We start from the raw sequence: 19,000 nt of genomic DNA, 5'->3' as shown, positions 1-19,000 counted from the left end.
GGGGTACTTGTCACAGGGGGTGGGCAGGGGCCAGACTCCCTGAATGTCCAGCAGTCGTGAGACAGTCCATGAGTTGTGAGTGACCCTCCAGACGTTTGTAGAGATGCAAAGCCTGTTTATCTGAGCATAAGCTCCCGCCCACCCCGACTCAACAGACACACCGCCTTCTGCACGGATATTCACTGAGCTCTCCGGAAATGCAGCCACTACCTAAGTGAAAGAGCGTTCGTGGTGTTTGGTCCGGAACTTTGCCAAGCACAGCTCACGATTTCAGGAAACCGCGGCACCGGTGGCTGGCGGGGCCCTCCTGGTGTCACAGCTGCCCGAGGCGCTCAGGGATGAGAGGCTGAGCGTGCTCAGAGGGAAGCAGCATCCCGCCCTGGCCTGCGCCCTCCTGCGTGGGACACCCTCTCGTGGACGCGCAGGCCACCTCCCCGCCTATCCCTCTCTGCCTTCCGTTCCTTACAGGACAGTTAGGATGTTACGCCGATTTTTAAAAATTCCATGTGTGTGTTAGGGTATGTTATCTATGAATCTCACTCTCGGACAATGAAGGTGGTGCTATGCGATAATGGTTATAAAAGGCGCTGGGGCCTGAGGTGCCTGGGAGCCACGGCACGGGCAGGTGCTCACCTTGAAGGGAATTATGCAGAGAATGTGTGGTTGAGGCCGGGGGGAGATGGGGGGGGTCTCTGGGGCTCCCGCTTGTCCGCAGGGGATGGAGTCGGGGAGGGGTCTTCCTCAGGGGCCCAAACTGTGCAGGAGCGGGCAACGAATAGCCGAGAAAGGCTCAGGGTTGGGGACCAGTTCAACCCAGAGGAGTAGATGTGTGCGGGCAGGTGGGCGGATCCTCTGAGCATCTCTGGTGGGACACGTGCTCCAGCAGCCACGTACATCCTCTGCACGGGGGGGCATCACAGCCGGGGACTTCTTGGAGGGCGCGTCCCCAGCCTGGGCCTCCGTCAGGCAGCGTTCCAAGGCTGCATGCGTGTGAAGGGGCCAGGGAGAGCCCCAGGGGCAGAACACGACAAAGCAGGGGAAACACACAGGGCACAGGGTGTCAAGGCCTCACGGCCGCTGCTGCACCCTCTCGGGACCAAGACAACGAGTGTCTCCGGGAATCCAGTGAAGCAGAGCGTCTGGGACAGACCAAGGCCACCGGGGATCCCCAGCGGACACTCACCGGCCATCAGGGCTGGGGGTCGGCCATCCCGACAGAACACAAGAGCAGTCCTCGTGCGGGGTCACAAACGGGCATCACCTTAGCTTGCGCCCCGGAGCATCAGCTATGTTCCAGGATTTGGGGATAAACTCGGAGACAGCTATGCCTGGGTGGGGGGAGAGGGGAGCTACAGCAGCGAGCACATGACCACACACCGAGAGCAGGACGATGGAGACACAGAAGAGGGGGGCTGGCGGCACCGGAAGCGGCAAGGAGGGAGCCACGCGCACCCGGCTGGACAAGGCATCGGGCACAGGTGGCCCGCACACACCGCACGGCTCCCTCAGCCCCGAGAGGGCGGTGACACGGGAGCAGAATCGGCTGTGACGGGGCGACAGCGGGCTGCTCGCATCTGCTCAGGCTGTGTCTGCTGGGGCTTTATCACGCCTCCCTCCCTCAGCAACTTGCTTTGAAAATATTCTCTGGGCATCTAGGCAACAGCTGTGATGGCCACATCCTTCTAGGGAACAAACTAACCCAGCTTTCCCTGGGAAGGCTCGTTCTGTAAGCTCACAAGGGGAAGGCTCGGCAGTGCTGACCCCAAACGAGCCAGTCTGATGAAATGAAGCAGTTTAGAACCCTGGGTTCTCCCCAGGACCCGACGGCTCTGCGTGCAAACAAAGGATGCCATGCATACTTAATATAATTGCTACGTTTCATGGTAAGTAGCATATTTGACAGTCCAAATGCCAGGAGATCCGAATGCTGCCTTCAAGTCGGATCTATTTTACTTCACAGCAGGTGAATAGCTACCAAGCAGGTATTATTTTGTTTTAAAGCATCGTAGCTCCATATCAGCAGAGATTTTACATTCTCACACGTAAACACGCACACACCGCACCGCCCCCGCCCCAGAATAATGCATTAAGAAATCTGTTTGAAAACACCTCCCTCTCTTCACCATCTATACATATCTGAAACGTAATGACATAGCCACTCCGTCTCGAAACCTAGCAACGGTATCCAAGCGATCCTTGGGCAGCTCATCAGACACCCAAACTCACACATCAGCTCAATGGATTTCATTTAAAAAAAGCAAAGCCTCTCGCTTCTCTCCCCGTAGCTGCGGAAGGACAAGATATAGGAAAACAAACCTTGTTCCGCTGAAGAAGAACAACCCATGTCATTTAATCCATGACAGTGCCTCTCCCCACAGAGCCAGGCAAAACCAAAAATAACAAAGGTGGTAAAAAAATAGGTTATCCCAGTCCAGAGCTTATCAGCTTGCAACACGCTTAATCTTTGCATGACTATTTCGGATTCGAGCTCCCCAGCTCCCCAGCAGCCTTGCTTTGGGGGACCTCCATCCTACAGAAGCCATCGCAAATGCTCGATGGCAAAAGCTTTTTAGACCCACTGGGCTCATGGACTCAGCCACAGCTCAGCAGTGGATGAAAACAAGCAGGTTTAACTTTGGTATTCACAATCGCTCTTAAACCATCACTTTCTCTGAGTAGGAAATGAAATTAACAAATGGAGGTCACATTTAATTTTTTTAAAGAGGAAGGGAGTTTAAAAAGAAAAAAGAAATGAACCACAGCTCCGGTGGGCAGCAACATACATGCTGGCTGGACTGTGAACAGAAACGCTTCAGGACAAGATGCAATCTCTCTTTTAAAGGGATAGGGTTCTATCTACACGGCGAGCTGGATCCACTTCCGGATTCTACAGACCTCGGAGGGCCCATGAATCACCTCCTGTGTTTCAACACGGTTAGTGTCTTCCCCTAGAGCCACAGCGGAGCCTCCTAAGTGCCCTGATTTCTCAGCGGGGCACTTTTGTGTCTGGAAAACTGAAGGCTGGCTCCGTGGCTTGAGGCGGGGGATATTCCAGCCGTTAAAGGGACTTTTTCAGAAAGGCATCCCATCGATTAGGCTGCATGCAGAAAGTCAGGAAAATGTGTAGCATTTCAATTTGCTCACTTTGAACACCAAAATCAACCCCAAGCCTAACTTGGAATCTGGGGGATCCTTCCACCATGTTTATCTTCAAAAATGCAACCCAACACGATCTAGGCAAAGGTGAGTCTTACCTTCATTTCCTCTGAGTTCAGGATCCTGACATGTGAGGCTGTGCTCTCCAAAATGGTGTCCCAGCCCCCATTTAGCCCCACTAAATGCCTGATAAACACAACCCTGCTAGCAAGCATCACGGGCACCTCCTGACAGAGGCGAGAGCCAGCAGCCTCAGATACAGGACGTGAGTCCCCATTCTTCTGGATCGCTGCTACACTGTGGTACAGCTTAGGAAGTCAAATTTTACTGATGATCATAAGGTAGAAGTACGCCCCCCCCATCCCTCTCCAGCACCCCGACCGTGATTCCTGAGGTTGCAAAAGAGGCAAACGGCCTATGAAGTCCCCCAGCAATCATACCAGATGCCTACCACTCAAGAGTCCGGGGGCAGACGAAAGATAGCCCTGACCAAGACAGACTCTGACAGCACCCTCCCAGGTCACAGGGGTCAGGGAAGCCAAGCCACAGCAGCTGGAGCGGAAGAGCCATGTGGCCAGGGAGCCTCGCACACGACCAACTGGAGACCCCCAATCTCATATGGCCCCAGAAAGACCTGCTGTGTGGGCGGAGAGCACTGCCCCCAACACGACCCAGTGCCCCGTGCCCCCGCCTCTGACGATGCCTGGGGGGCAGAGAACATTACACCCTGGCAAACACACCCAATCCAGGAATCATTTGCCCACAAAAGGCTCGGCTCCTTGACACCCAACTCCAGGTGCCGGGAAATCAGGATTTTGTGTCAAGAAGGGCGGGCGGGGAGGTGCTGAATGTGGAGTGGAAACACTGACGGGGGAGGGGGTCACTCATTCAACGGACATTTACTGAGGCCCCACCGTGCGCCAGGCACTGTAACAGCCCAGGGCGACAGTCATACAGCAATGTGAGTGCCCTCCGCGGGGTTGATGGCAGACCCCAAAAGACGTGTCCGAGTCCGAATCCCTGGATCCTATCATCGGGACCTTATTTGGAAGTAGGGTCTTTGCAGATGTCATTGATTTCAGGATCTCAAGAAGAGATGGTCCCGGATTTCGGGTGGGCCCTAAATACAGAGGCTGATGGCCTTACTGGAGGAAGCAGAGGAGATCTGAGACACGGCAGAGAGGAGGGTGGTGCGAAGAAGCAGGGATGTATCTCCTTGGCCCCAGGAATCCCAAGGACTGCCAGCTACCATTAGAAGCTGGGAGACACGTGAGGGAGGAGCCTCCCCGGGGCACCCAGAGGGAAGCAGCCCTGCCGACACCTTGACTTTGGACTTCCAGCCTCCAGAACCGTGAAAGAACACATTTCGGCTGTTCGAAGCCACCCAGTTGACGGCATTTTGTTATGGCAGCCCCATCCTCGTGTTCTGTGTAAAGCCCACCAGACATGGGGGCAGGGCAGGCAGGCCTGGAAGGTCCCGGGAAGCAGGTCAGAACTGCTGGAGGATGGAAAATGGCGATGGCAGGGGCCACCCCGGACCTCCCGGGTCAGGTTCTCGGGGGGGGAGGGGTTGCCCTGAGCACCTGCTTTCCACACGAGCTCCCCAGGGGCACCCACACCCGGCACGTGCTGCTGGACACTGGGGAGCCTCGGAGGGTTTCTGTCGGCGCGTCAGGAACGGTCAGGAACAGGAGAGAATTCCCCATCTAGGGGACCGACTGCCAGAAACACAGAAGGCTCGCTGGGGTGGGGGATGAAGACGCAGCCGAGGTGCCTGGGGACCGGGACACGGGGGAAGTGGAGTGGACGCAACAATCGCAGTGGCCGAGCGCATGGGGAGCTGCTTTTCTGAGCAGACGTGCGCCGTTCTCCGTGGGACAGCGGTTGATGGGCAGTTCCCGGTTTGGAAGGTTCGGGGTCTGCGGTCCTTTCAACGAACTCCTGAACCCCGGAGGCAGGGAGGCAAGGAGGACATCGCCCTCTGTGTCATCAGCTCCGAAAGGGCCAAGGCCCGGGACAAACGAATGTTTCCGAAGCCCCAGATGAGCTGGGGCCCGAGCGGAGAGGATGCGTCAAGAAGACGCTCCTGGAAAGATGGCGGCAGAGGGGAAAGAGCCGGCCCCTCAGGCACCTGCTAGTTCAGCTCCTCCCAGGCCTTCCGGGGCTGTTCAAGCACAGCACAGCGGGGAGAAGGGCTGCCTCCGCCCTTCCCGGGAGGCGCGAATTCTTCCCGAGACCGGAACGAACAGAGGGGCAGTGGTGTCGGAGTTCCGGACCAATGGCTTCTGAGGTTTTCCTGTCAGAACTCTTCCCTTTGGTCGCCCCACGGAGGTGGCTCTATCCCCCAAGCTTGTCCTCAGGCCTCCTGTCCTCTGTCCCTCCTCCAGAGAGCAGCTTGCAGGCCGTGTCCTTCCTCGGTAAAGCCTCCCGGGGACCCTGACCCCGCAGGGGAGGAGCAGTCCCAGCGCCCTTGAATATGTCACAGCGGGAGAGAAGCAACATGCTGGTCGGGGCACGAACCCGCGTCCCCTGCATCGGCAGGCGGACTCTCAACCACTGCGCCACCAGGGAAGGCCGACATTTCTCTTTGAAATGTGAAAACTCCATGTGGAAGCCGAAGCCTCTTCCGGGGTCATCCTGACGGCACAGCTCGGGGCTGCTGGCCTGCGGGGCCCGTACCTCCGTCCTAATCCAACTGATTCTCGGATGACCCCTCTGCAGCCCCCAGGCCCAGCCTCACGCTGCCCCCGAAGTGTCCTCTTCCTCCCCTGCCCCTGCCCTCTCAGCCCAGCTGGGGAGCGGAGTTCGGCGGAGAGATGCTCAACTCTGGTGGCCACAGAGCACTAAGCCTGAACCAGGAGGCCCAGAGGAGAACTTCCCGGGGGACCACCCCCCTGTCAGCGGTCTGGGACCCAAGCACCCTCTTCTTCCCTCTCCATCCCTCCACCCACGCGTCCAGCCCCGGGGCCAGCGCCAGCCTGCGTTGCTGCCTGAAGCCCTGGCGTGCAGCCCCCCTGTTCTAGGCTCACAGGGAGGCAGGGAGACTGGCGGTGAAGAGCCCAGAGCCCCCCCGGAGTCATGTGAGCCTGGCTTCAAGGCCTGGCCCGGCCAATCACTCTACCACGTGGTTCTGGGAGAGTCCCGCCTGGGAGATGCCACTGGAGCCCTGCCCACAGCCACTGGCACTCAGTGCGCCGGGTACGTGGGCCACTTGCCCCTACGGGCACCTGCGTCTCCCCGAGGAGGGTCCTCCCTGGCACGGAGCAGGCCTGAACTGACAGGAACTTGACCTGGTGGGTAAATGTACAAGTCACCTCGCCCCTGGGGTGAGACAAGGCCAAGGTGCGCTCCCGCGACCCCCCTGGAGGTCCTGATGGGACTGGGCCTCAGGTGCCTGCAGTACTTGCTCGTTAAGGCACCTGAGCTGGCGTCCTGTCCCTTCCAGACTTACTCTCTGTGCTCCCACTGCTGCCGCCTGGCACCACCTCCACGGCAAACCACTTCCCTCAAATCCTTGCCTCAAGGTCTGCTTCTGGGGGAACTCAACCCAAGTGCCACGTCCCATGTCAGCTTCGTCCTTGGTCACACGGAGACAGCGACCGTATCCTTGGAGGAGCATGGGACGCTGGGCTTGCAGGCTCAGAAAGGGTTGGCTGTTTCCCTGGACTTATCCCTTCTCCCAGAGGCAGGGCGGCTTTCTGAGACGGCAGGCACGGACCCGCGCGCGGAACTTAGCCAGACTCACACGGGGGCGGGGGGGTGGGGGGGGGGACAGCGCCCGACCCTCCCCACGCCCACACCCAGCATCCAGCCCCGCCGGTAATGAGGGGAGATGCAAAGCTGGGGGCGGGGGGGTGGGGCACAGGGCACAGAGCAAACAACCGGGTTCAAACCTCGAGGTTTAGTTAACACCACGCTGAATCGGGATCTTAGGATGGATCTACTGTGCGTTTGAGAATGAATGCATTGAGTGACATCTGCGCCCACGAGGGACCCACAGCTTCCGTGCCCTTCATCACCTCTCTGTGAAATTTCAATAGAATCCACTTAAATGGCACAGTTTGCTAGTTCACAATCACAGATGCTGAGTCAGACGACCCAGAGGAAAGAAGAGGACTCTTTTTTCCTCTTCTTTGGAGATGCTGAAAGGACCCAGCAGGGAAGCAGATTTTCCGTACTATCCTTTCCCTTTGGGACACGCCAGGGAAAGCCCACGGCGCAGGTAACGAGGGGCATGGATTGACAGGAAAAGCCACCCCACATCCTCACTGAGCCCCGGGGCGTCTACAAAGGTACAGCAAGCAGACCTCAAACCTCAATCCCCACACCGTGACCCACGGAAGTCGCTCGCGCCCACCGTGACTACCCCATCTCTCGACAGGGCAAGCCCTTTACAGTTTAAAGAAATCATTGACTCGATTGGGTGAGTGGTAATTAAAATGTGTTCACCCAACAGACAGGTATTATTTTTATAATAAGAAAACCTGTTTGTAGAGAGCTGTTTGCATCCCAGATACGAAATGGAAGAGACAAGCCAGGAACCTCCCCGACCTGGGTTTTAACATGGGCACTTTTTGAGCAGGATAGGTTCACGGCTGGGGTGGGGAGGGGTGGGAATGTGTAGGGCAGGGCTTGGGGGGCAGGGGGTGGAGTCCCTAGTTTCTCTCGACTCCCTTCCGACGGCTGGGTAAGGAAACCACTTCACGCCTCCCCCTGGCGTGCGGGCCCCAGGCAAGGGAAAGTGAAAACAACGAGGGTAGGTAGCCCCAAGTTTGTCACCATCGCAGAAGCTCAGAGATCCAGGGGTCCTTGGCGCCATTAACCATCCCGCGGTCCTGCTTGGGGCCTGCACACCTGTCTTCTTGGGTACCTGCCCTGCTCAATAGAGTTCCCATTCCCTTCACAGTAACCGGTGTTTGTAGACCTCAAGCCAACCCTGTCCGACTGTACCGCCCTCTCGTCTTAGGGGGGTGGTGCTTGGAGTTGGAGAGCTCAGTTCATTGCCCAAAGCACTTTGCGGACGTGAACTCGCCCATCTGCATGATGTGTGTAGGAAGATGCTGATGTGACCGTGGCAGAGGCCCGGATCGCGGAGCAATTAGGAGGTCCGCCCCGGCTCGCGGGAGGACTCGCGTCAGCATCGGGCGCAGCGTCTGGGAGGCCCCGATGCTCGGCTCAGGGGAACCGGATGAGGCAAGCAGGCATCCAGCCGCGCATCCTTGTGCGATTCTCAGGGGCAGGCGGGCGCCCGCCAGACACTCGACACGGTAAAGACTGGACAGCCAAACACACGGTATCGCTCGTCCCCAGCCCCAAACTCAGGGTGAGCGGCACAGGCAACAAGACACAGACGCCATCTGGCTCCTTCTCCAGATGTCCTGGAGCCCCGCTGCCCACCCCCTCGATGGATGGCACCATCTTGAAATCTCACCGCTGCTGGTCCAGTGGGACTGCTCCCCGCTGCATGTCCTGTGTAAGCCCGGGGCTGGAGGAAACAGGCCAGCGGGCTCTTCCAAGATGCAAGACTGGGCCCAGCCGCTGGCAGGGCGATGGGAGAGGGGAGGAGCCCCAGAGACAGTCCTCCTGGTTGGCACGAGGGGTACTAGAAAGGGGAGTGGTCATCAGCAGACATTGGGAGGGATGCAGAGGAGGGAGGGGAGGGGGTGCCCCTGGAGCTTCCCTGCTTCATTTCGTTGCCGTCTCTTACTTTAAATGGAATCCTGTCTGTTACAGAATCTTCCCAGAAACACATCTCCACGAGTTGCAAAGTGATCTGGTTCTCTGGATGGACAGCAATGCCCTGCGACCACTGCCGGCGTCCTCGCCTGACATCTAAGGTTTCCCTTACCCCAACCCTGCCAAGAGTTAAGAAACTGGAGCAAGAGAGGCGGAGAAGATGCTAGCACTCTGCTTTCTGTGAAGGTTTTTGCTAAAAGCAGACTCTGAACCAATCTAACGAGGTGACCGATCCCACAGAACGCCCCACGGTTCATTCGCCACCAGCCTACTCACCGATGTCGGTTTCCTTGTGGTTCTTGATGTACTCAGCCAGCTCGAAGTTACCGGCTATGATCGCCACCTGCAAGAGTGGGAATCACGTTAAAGCACTAAGTTCACGACACTCTTCCACTTCCTGACGGCCTGACGGCAGAATGAGCCCAAACAGAACTTCCTTTTTTAAAAACAAGAGATACTCCCTTTTTTCCAGTTTACTGAGATACAGTTGATACCCCAGCACGAAGCTGAAGGCGTACGGCATAAGGACTCGACTTACGTTATTTTGCGAAATGACCCCAATAAGTTTAGTTCAGGGCCATCACCTCATATGGCTACAAAAATGTTTTTCTTTGTGATGAGCACATGGGGGATCTACTGTCTTAGCAACCCTCACGTGTCCCACATGGCAGCATTACCTGGAACCACCGTGCTGAGTGTGACATCCCCAGGCTAATTTATCTTGTAACTGGAAGTCCAACTTTGGACCACCTTCCCCCACTTCCCCCACCCCCTGCCTCTGGGAACCACAGATCTGATGTCTTTTTCTATGAGTTTGGTTTAGATTCCACTCGGAGTGAGATCATAGGGTATTTGTCTTTCTCTGTCTGATTTCAGACAGCACAGTGCCCTCCAGGCCCATCCATGCTGTGGACCAATCGTAACGGCAGCTACAGCACCCATCGTCCCCACGCAGAGGCACATCTTCCCACTTTGTCCCTCTCTAGGCGTTCTTCGACAATGAGGCCATCATTCTGTGAGAATCTACGTGAGAGAGTCCTCGGCCCAGGAGGCCACAGCGGGGGCAGTTCAAGGGGCTGAGCCTGGAAACTCCCATGGACCACGTCCTGCATCCCCGCCAAGCCCAACCGGTCCCTACACCCTCCCCTGGGGGGGGAATCTATTCCTCTGATTGGTCCCCATAACTGGAGGGAGGGGGAAATCTCGAAAAAGCATTCAAAGCCGTTCACTGGTTTTCACTCAAGCAGAAAAAAACTCCACCCATGCACCTGTGCACGGCAACGAAACCAGCACCTACAGGAAACGGTCTGACTTGAGCCCTACAGAGGCACCGACTAAAGTAAAGAGGCCACGTGGTCCCTGATGCACTGCGGCAGCCAGACAGGCGAAGCCAAAGTCCCCTGGAGTGGCCTGGGGCTCCTGGGGAGACCTGAACCAGAGCCCCCATGGGCAGGGCTCTCCGTGCCCCAGACGGGGAGACCTGGTGGGCCCGGGGGCGGCTGTCTCCACCCTCAAATGAGCCGGGCGTTCAGATGCCAGCCTGCAGACACACACATGGACCGTCAGTCGACTTTCAGTGATGATGTGGGTGGGCCTTCCCCAGTCCTTTGGAGGCCTTCAGAGCAAAGACTGAGATTTCCTGGAGGAGAAATTCTGCCTCAATTTGTAGCACCAGCTCCTTCCTGAGTTCCCAGCCTGCCCTTCAGACTGCAGACCTGCCAGCTCCCACAGTCCTGGGAGCCAACTCCTTAAAAGAAACCTCTTAAATATATATATATCTCCATCCTGGCAGCTCTGTTTCCCTGGAGAACCCTGATTGATACAGCTTCACATGGGGGCCGGAGGCTGCGGCGCTACAGAGACCCAGGGACCCCAGGCTCCCATCCTAGGAAGTGACATTGATTTCAACTCTTGGGCCCCACCTAATGCTGGGTGTCCTCCGAGGATGCCACCCACAGGAGCAGCCCGTATCCAAATCCAGCCCCCTCCCCGGCCTGCTAATGTCAGGGGAGCCATGGCAGCCCCTGTCCACACCAGCCGGGGGCCGTGGGGGTGGAAAGCAAAGGCCATTTCAGGGGCAGGGTTAGAACTACCTGGTGAAAGGCGCTTCACCAGCCTCCTGCACGGTGACCGCCCATCTGGGACCCAGGCTTCAGACCATGGATCCTTGAAACACGACAGGGACAGAGGTGAGGACCCCGGGCAGGAGGTCCTCACAGGCCCTGAGAAGCCGGTGACCTAGTGTGCTGGCATTTATGATGTGAACGTAAAAGGGCGGCTCTGCAGGGTTACTTGTAACATGTGACCCAATGTCATTTAGGTGACAAATGGTCAGAATCATTCCTGGTCAGAATTCCCTGGTGGTCCAGTGGGTAGGACTCCACGCTTCCACTGCGGGGGGCCCGAGTTCAATCCCTGGTCAGGAACTAGGATCCCGCAAGCCACGTGGCGTGGCCAAAAAAAAAGGAAAAAAAGAAAAGGAAGAAAGGAAAGAATCATCCGTTGTCTTCCAGCCAGACCCTCAAAGGTAAAGCTCGCTCCCACCCGTCGGGATGGCTACTATCAAAAGACAGAAAACAACAAGTGTTGGCAAGGATGTGGAGGAACTGGAAGGCTTTTGTATTGCTGGTGGGGATGCAAAATGGTACAGCTGCTGTGGACAACAGCATTCAGGTTCCTCAAAAAAATTCCACATGTGGGATTTCCCTGGGGATCCAGTGGCTAAGACTCCACACTCCCAATGCAGGGGGCCTGGGTTCGATCTCTAATCAGGGGACTAGATCCCACCCACACGCCACAACTAAAAGATCCTGCGAAGATCCTGTGTGCTGTGACTAAAACCCGGCGCAGCCAAATAAGTAAGTAAGTAAGTAAATAAATATTTTTTTTAATTCCACATACAACTACTATATGATCCAGCTACTCCACTTCTGGGGATTCACCCAAAGGATCTGAGAGCAGTTACTGTATAATGGTTAGTTTTATGTGTCATCTCGACTGGGCCACAGGGGGCCTAGATATGTGGCCAAAAATTATTCTGGGTGTTTGGGGGAGGGTGTTGCTGGATGAAATTAACATCTGACTCAGTAGACTGAGTAAAGCAGATTGCCCTCCCTAGTGTGGGTGAGCCTCGTCTAATCAACTGACGACCTGACTAGACCAAAAAGGCTGAGTAAGAGGGAACTCCTGCTGCCTGACTGTGAGCTGGGACATCTCTTTTTTCCAGCTTCAGACTCTGAGAAGCGTCAGCTTTTCTTGGGTCTTGAGTCTGCCGGCTTTTGGATTGAAACTTATACCATCAGCTCTCCTGGGCCTCCAGCTCGCCATGACCTCAGATCTCGGGCTTCTCAGCCTCTGTAATAAATCTCTTTGTGTGTGTGTGTGTGTTTGTGTGTTGTGCAAGTGGGGCGCTGCTGTAACAAATAACTAAAAAGGTGCGAGCAGCTTTCGGAGTGGGTTGATCCTGGGAGAGTTTTGAAGTACATGGTAGGAATATAGATGTTAAAGGTTATTCCGATCAGATCTCAGATGGAAAGGAGGAACTTGTTACTGGAAACTGGAGGAGAGGTGATCCTTGTTATCAAGTGGCCAAGAGCTTGGCCGACTTGTGTCCTGGGGTTTTGTGGGGGGGCACACCTTGTGAGCCATGAACGTGGACGTTTAGCCGAGGAGATTCCCAAGCAAAGTGCTGGAGGGCTGCTGATGGTAAAATGCAAAAAGATGGATGAATTGAAGGAGGAATTGTTTAGCAAGAAGGAACTGGAATGTGAAGATTTGGAAAGTCCTCAGCCTGTCCGTGGTGCAGGAAATGAGGAAGCAGGTTCTGAAGAGAACGCTGAGGGTGTGGCTGGACCATCACGTGATACCGAGGTTGCAGAATTATACGCGCAGGTACTGCCGGTTTACTCGGAAGGGGGTAGGGTCGTAGGGTGAAGCGAGGGGAGGCTGTCGGACTTCTAGGGTTTAACAAGACAGCATGATAGAGCCACTCAATTGCGAACATGTGCTATTCTTCAGAAAGAGGGGGAAATGACCCCAAAAGTGAGTCAGAGAACATCAGGGCCACTGCCTTGGTTTCAACAGGTCAGAGAGCCTTTGCCAGAAGCCTTGGGGGTAGGATCACCCTGCCGCACTGTGTGGGCGACACTGCCGCCCCAACGGGCCTAGGGGACAGAATGCCAAACCAAAGAGGAGAGTCCTACGTCTTAAGGTCTGATCGATCCGCCCCGATAGGTTTGGGACTTGCTGGGGACCTGTTGCTCCTTCCTACTTCCCGATTTTTCCCTTTTGGAACGGGAATGTCTACCCTATGTTTGACCCAATGCCGTGTTTTGGAAGCACATAACTTGCTTGGTTTCACAGGTTCATAGCTGGAGAGGAACTGGCCTCAGGATGACTCGTACCTGAAGTTTCACCCACACCTGACTTAGACAATATTTACATGAGACTTGGACTTGAGAGTTTGAGGGTGGTGCTGAAACAAATGAAGACTTTGGGGGCTGTTGAGGTGGAAGAATGTATTTTACATGTGAGAAGGACATGAATTTGGGGGCCAGGATGTGGAATGCTAAGGACTGGATGTTTGTGTCCCCTCAAATTCATATTTTGAGGCTCTAACTCCCCAAGTGACAGTGTTAGGAGGTAGGGCCTTCAGGAGGGGATGAGATTAGATAAGGTTATGAGGGTGAGGCCCCCATGATGGGTTAGTGCCCTTATAAGAAGACACACCAGAGAGCTTGCTCTCTCTGCCACGTGAGAACAAAGCACGAAGGTGGCCGTCTGCAAGCCAGGAAGACAGCTCTCACCAGAACCTGACCACGCTGGCACCCTGATCTCGGACTTCCAGCCTCCAGAGCTGTGAGAAATAAAGTCCTGTTGTTTAAACCACCCAGCCCATGGTATTTTGTCAGAGCAGCCTGAGCAGATTAAGACAGCGGGGACTCAAACAAATATTTGCACACCCATGTTCATAGCAGCATTAGTCAGAATAATCAGAAGGTAGAAGCAACCCAAGTGTCCACTGATGGATGAACGGATACATAAAATGTGGTATATACATAGAATAGAATATTATTCAGCCTTAAAGAGAAATGAAATTATGACACAGGCTACAACATGGATGAGCCTTGCAGACATTATACTAAGTGAAATAAGCCAGAGGCAAAAAGGACAAATCCTGTGTGATCTCACTCACATGAGGTCCCTGCGGGAGTCAGACTCATGGAGACAGAAAGTAGACAGAGTTTCAGTTTTGCCAGATGTAAAGAGCTCTGGAGAGGGACAGTGGTGATGGTTGCAATGTACTTAATGCCGCCGAACTATACTGTTAAAAATGGTTAAGACAGTAAAATTTGTGTTATCTGTATTTCACCGTAATTAAAAAAAAAAAGGTAAAAGTCCACCTGTGTGGATCAGAAGGTGAGAAGGTCAAATACGAGAACACGGACCCACCCCGAACAGTCAGGCAGGTGTTGTGGGGGGGATGACCCAGCCCTAAGGAGGAGGAGGGAGGAGGGGCCTGGGACAGCGCACAGCTGAGCAGGGAGAACCTATCTAGTTAGCAGGACGGTCCCGGGCATATGGACCTATCTGTGGCTACTCGCCTCCGGGTAATCTCGTCCAGACTCCCGAGCTGCTGCTTCTGCTGGGAGCGAAGGTAAGCAGGCAGGCACCTTCAATCAGAGAGACAGAGACCGAGATGCCCCCCTCTCTAAGAGAGACGCCGCTCCCCACGGCTCACCTATTCCTACAGGCTGGCCCCAGCCGAAGCCTGACGTGAAGCTGGCAGACAGGTGCCGTAGAGGAGACGGGCTCTGGCCTCAGGCTGCCTGGCTGCAAATCCCACACCTGTACTAGGTGACATCAGGCGTGACGCTTAATCCACGGGCCTCGGCTTTCTCAACTTTAAAATGGGTTTAGGGGACTTCCCTGGTGGTCCAGTGGCTCCCAAGGCAGGGGACCCGGGTTCGATCCCTGGTCAGGGAACTAGATCTCACATGCATGCCGCAGCTAAGAGTTTGCATGCCACAACTAAAGATCCCACATGCCACAACGAAGATCCCGCACGTGGCAACAAAGATCCACAACTAAGACCCGGTGCAGCCAAATTAATAAACAAATATTTTTAAAAAATGGGTTTGTTGTGGGCATTCGATGAGATTACGTATGTAAAGGTTTAGGGCAAAGCCTGGCACGCGGTGAGCCCTAAAAATGTCTGCTGTTACTACTGTTGTTCACGTGGTTATTACTGACTACTTGTCTGTAAGCAGCGGACAGCTCGTTATAAAGGTCCCCTAAGCGCCCACGACAAACACGCCATCAGAAGCATACAAGCGCACACCGCACATCTGCACTCCAATGCACACCCAGGACAGCTGCCGAAAATAACCTAAAACTGGACCCACAACCAGCAATTCCGAGCTTATGCTTCCCAAGAAAAGCTTTAAGAGCTGCAAACTGAGTTACCGCAGCACGGAAGCCACATGCGCTCTTCTGGCCAAAAGAACCGAGTCCACGCTGCAAGTGAGAACAGTGCAAACTCGTATTTGTGGTAACTGGCTGACTGTTTCTCCCTCGATGATTTCAAGGCCAGGAAAGTCCTCTCCTGCAGGAATCAGCCGCCTGCCCGTCCTGCTGCCTGCCCCATGCTTGGGCATCCCACGAAGTGTATGATGGGAGGATGGAGAGCGGGCTGGGTTTGATGGAGGCGTCTCAGTTCCATCCAGCAAGCGTCTGGCTGCTGGTTTGATGCGTAAAGAGGGCAGAAGGTTGGGGTCTGTTTTCTTTGGTTCCAGGCATACGATATCAATAATAATGATAAAATCAAGTTACGCCAAGCACTTAGGTAGACACGCTGTTTGTTCTAAGGGCTTGACATGGATAGAGCCTCTTGGATCCTAACAAGTCTATGAAGTGGGCACCGTTATCTCTACTTGACATGGGACGAAACTGAGGCACAAAGAGGTTAAGTAACCTGCCTGACATCACACAGTAGTCAGTGCTGAAGCCAAGATATTATTAACAACTCAAGCCGTGCAGGGCCAGAATCTTGATCTAATTTTCAAGGCACAGAATGTTGTCTATAAATAATTTTGATTTTCATCACATGGCATTTTAGAAACAGTTAACCTGTAACAGAATCGCAGTTCGGACGCCTTAGTAGAGGAACAGCAGCACAAGGAAAAATATGACAGATTGCTCTCGAGGGCTTATGACAAGGCACGGTCAGCGTGCTGAGTGGGCTGAGTGACCACGGAATTCTCTGTTGTGAAAAGTGCAGGCAAATGCGCTTTCTAGAAGGATGGACGCTGCCATTCACAGGTTCTTCAGGATCTGAAAGTGAGAACTGAGCCCTTCCCGGCTCACCTGTCCTCCTCCCCCACCTCCACACCCCCTCCCTTAACTCTACTTTCCTTCTCCCGTCTTGCTCTCAACCCCGTCTCAGCAACACATGCCAAAGCCAGGCGTCTGGGCATGGCCATAAGGAAAGGCAGGTGTCCAACTCGAGGGGAAATGTCTGGAAACCCAGGACAGCAAGGACTCCCTTTTGGACTCACAGGCTCCTCCTGTACCCTCGTTTCTTCAGCCATCGCCAGGCTTTATGGGTGGACGCAGGGAGGGTGCTGGCGGGGGTACCGGGAGGAGGCACTCCTGGTCGGAGCAGTGAACGTGCCCCATCGGTCCACACCGCAGGCAGGATGGATGTGGTGGAGCGGGGGAAGGGCAGAGGCTGGCTGGGGACAGACTGGCGGGTCCTGTGAAGGATTCAGAAGGGAAAGGCTAAGGGAGGGGGAAGGGGAAGCTGGGACGAAGTGAGATAAAAAAAAAAAAAGGCTAAGGGAGCCGGGTCTTCTGCAGAGAAGTGGGAAAGAGAAACCCGCGGATCGGAGAGGCGGCAGGGAGAAACCATAGGATGTGAGGGAAGCCACAGGAAGAGCAACTCGCCAGGGGCCGGGCAGTGGGTGGGGGAGGACCCAGATGGCAGGTGGTCACTTGCCGAGGCCTCCAGGGAAGACGCGCAGAGCCCTTCTCTCTGCAGAAGCGGAGCTGCGCTTCCCCGCCTAACACAGCCACCTCAGGGTGAGGCTTTCACGCTTGTGGGTCCCCATTATCCTTGCCCCGAGACACAGTCAGCACCTGAACATGGCTCATTTTACAAAGCCTCAGATGTTGCCTTGTTACTGACACGATGCATTTCAGGTGTTACAACGGTCCGTGCAGCATCGACGGTTACAGTTTCGAAGGATGTGGGGATGCGCCATGAAGTCATGACCCTTTGCCGATGCTGACGAGATCCCTTCCGAGAGGCCAACGGAGTGTGGAGAACGAGGTCAGATGGAACCCGCTGCCCGATGCCCCCAGGGGCTCTGCCTTGGTGACCAGGCTGTGGGGAGTCCTGAGGGTGCAGGAACGTTGGCGAGGGCAACCCCACGCCCCCAGCAAAATCCCCTCTTCCTCCTGGACTTGAATGGCCGAGGGCAAGGGCGGGGCTTTTGATCTATTTCTGTAACTCAGAAATCGACACCTCTAATCGACTTGATTTCAATCCTTTTTCTGTTTTGTTTTTTACAAAATTTGGTCCTTGGAGAATGTTTTCACAATCCATATATGACAACATAGCGCATAAGGAATTACGCTCGTGGAAAGATGAGGTTTGGGGACTCCACCTGGCATCACAGGAAGTACCACAGCAGAGCAGGACCCAGCGTCATGGGGAAGACAGCAGTTGGGGCTGCCTTGTTCACGAGAGGCTGGGCCCGGGGTCCAGGCTCCTTTGTGACCAGCATCTCGACACCTCAGGTCCTGGGCGTTTCTCCTCCCCCCACGTGTGTCCCAGTGGCCGCTGCCCACACCCCAGTACTCCGTGAGAGCCTGGAGGAAATGCACAGGGATGATGTCCTTCTAGAACCCCAAGCTCTGCCCCATCCTCATTCCCATGTCTAGCCTCTGTGCGAGGGGGCCCGTCACAGAGGAAGTGCCCCCAATTCCCAGTGAGCCCCTCACTTCTGGCGCTTATTTCAACCCTCTAATCTACATCTGAACGAGGCAGATTCTCCCATCCACCCAGCCTCTGCATCCCCCCCATCAGCGATGCTTGTGGATTTCCTGTGGGCAGACACTGGACCAAGGTGACTGTCCCCTACAGACTCAGGGACACACTCCTCAGTGAGTAAGCGGAGGAAAGGTTCAGGCTGCAGCCATCCTGGGTGCCTGAAAATGGTCCATGTCTCGGCCAACGGGCCATGCCAGATGCACATGGGGGCCTGGGCAGGTCAGTGCTGTGTGTGATGTAGCAGGGGGTACCCTCTGCTCAGGGTCCCACAGGTGGTGTGAGGTGCCACCCCCTAACTGCACTGGGCACCTGCCTGTCGTCCCTCCCCAGGTCAACAAAGGAAGCTGACCCTGCATACCTACTATGTGCCAGGCTTTGTGTCAGACACTGGGGGCCCGGGTGAAACCCCAGTCCTACCCTCAAGGCTGTCCCGCAACCAGATGGCTGGAATCCCACACTGTCTCCTAACATGCCGTGCCCTCCGTGGGGCTTAAGGACCACCACGGGGAAATGTAAGGAACAGAACGTGCAGCCAGGCTCACACGGCTGAGGGGGCTCCGTACAGCACCAGGAGCAAGGACAGACCCAGGGGAAGATTTGATGGAGGAAAATTAACTCGACAGGCAGGTAGGGGAGGAGAGTGCAAGGCAGTCTGGTTGGTCCTCGCTCAGACTTTCTGCTGATCTATTTCTACCCCTCCTGTATCAGGCAGCCCCCTCCAAAGAGTTTCTTGGAAGACTCCAGCACCATGTGCAGAACACCCTCTGTGGGCTCAAGTCACCCATCCATCCATCCATCTATCCATTCATCCATCCATCCATCCATTCACTCACCTGTTCGACCACCCTCCAGTCACCTACTCATCCATCCACCCATCCACTCTACCATCCATCCAATTATCCACTCATCCTGCCATCCTTATGTCCACCCACACACCTATCCAACCACACATTCACCCTCCCACCCAATCACCTATTCACTCACCCACCCATGCACCCGTCCATACAACCGTCCCTCCACCCAGCCAATCGCCCACCCACCCAATCATCTACTCAT

The 19,000-nt window shown here is 55.2% G+C and overlaps 1 protein-coding gene across 3 annotated transcripts in view; it reads right to left on the bottom strand.

Annotated features, from left to right (window-relative positions):
- SHANK2 (SH3 and multiple ankyrin repeat domains 2) overlaps positions 1 to 19,000 on the bottom strand; it is a 544,903-nt gene that overhangs the window by 327,881 nt on the left and 198,022 nt on the right. For all 3 annotated transcript variants that reach the window (XM_024749302.1, XM_024749303.1, XM_024749304.1), the window contains exon 11: positions 9,169 to 9,235. In XM_024749302.1, coding sequence (XP_024605070.1) covers positions 9,169 to 9,235 — 67 coding nt within the window. The remainder of the gene's footprint in view (positions 1 to 9,168; positions 9,236 to 19,000) is intronic.

Source organism: Neophocaena asiaeorientalis, unplaced genomic scaffold (assembly GCF_003031525.2).
Source record: "Neophocaena asiaeorientalis asiaeorientalis breed wild unplaced genomic scaffold, Neophocaena_asiaeorientalis_V1.1 scaffold43, whole genome shotgun sequence".
Lineage (NCBI taxonomy): Eukaryota > Metazoa > Chordata > Mammalia > Artiodactyla > Phocoenidae > Neophocaena > Neophocaena asiaeorientalis.
The sequence above is the reverse complement of the archived record's forward strand: the minus strand, read 5'-3'. Positions and strand labels throughout refer to the sequence as shown.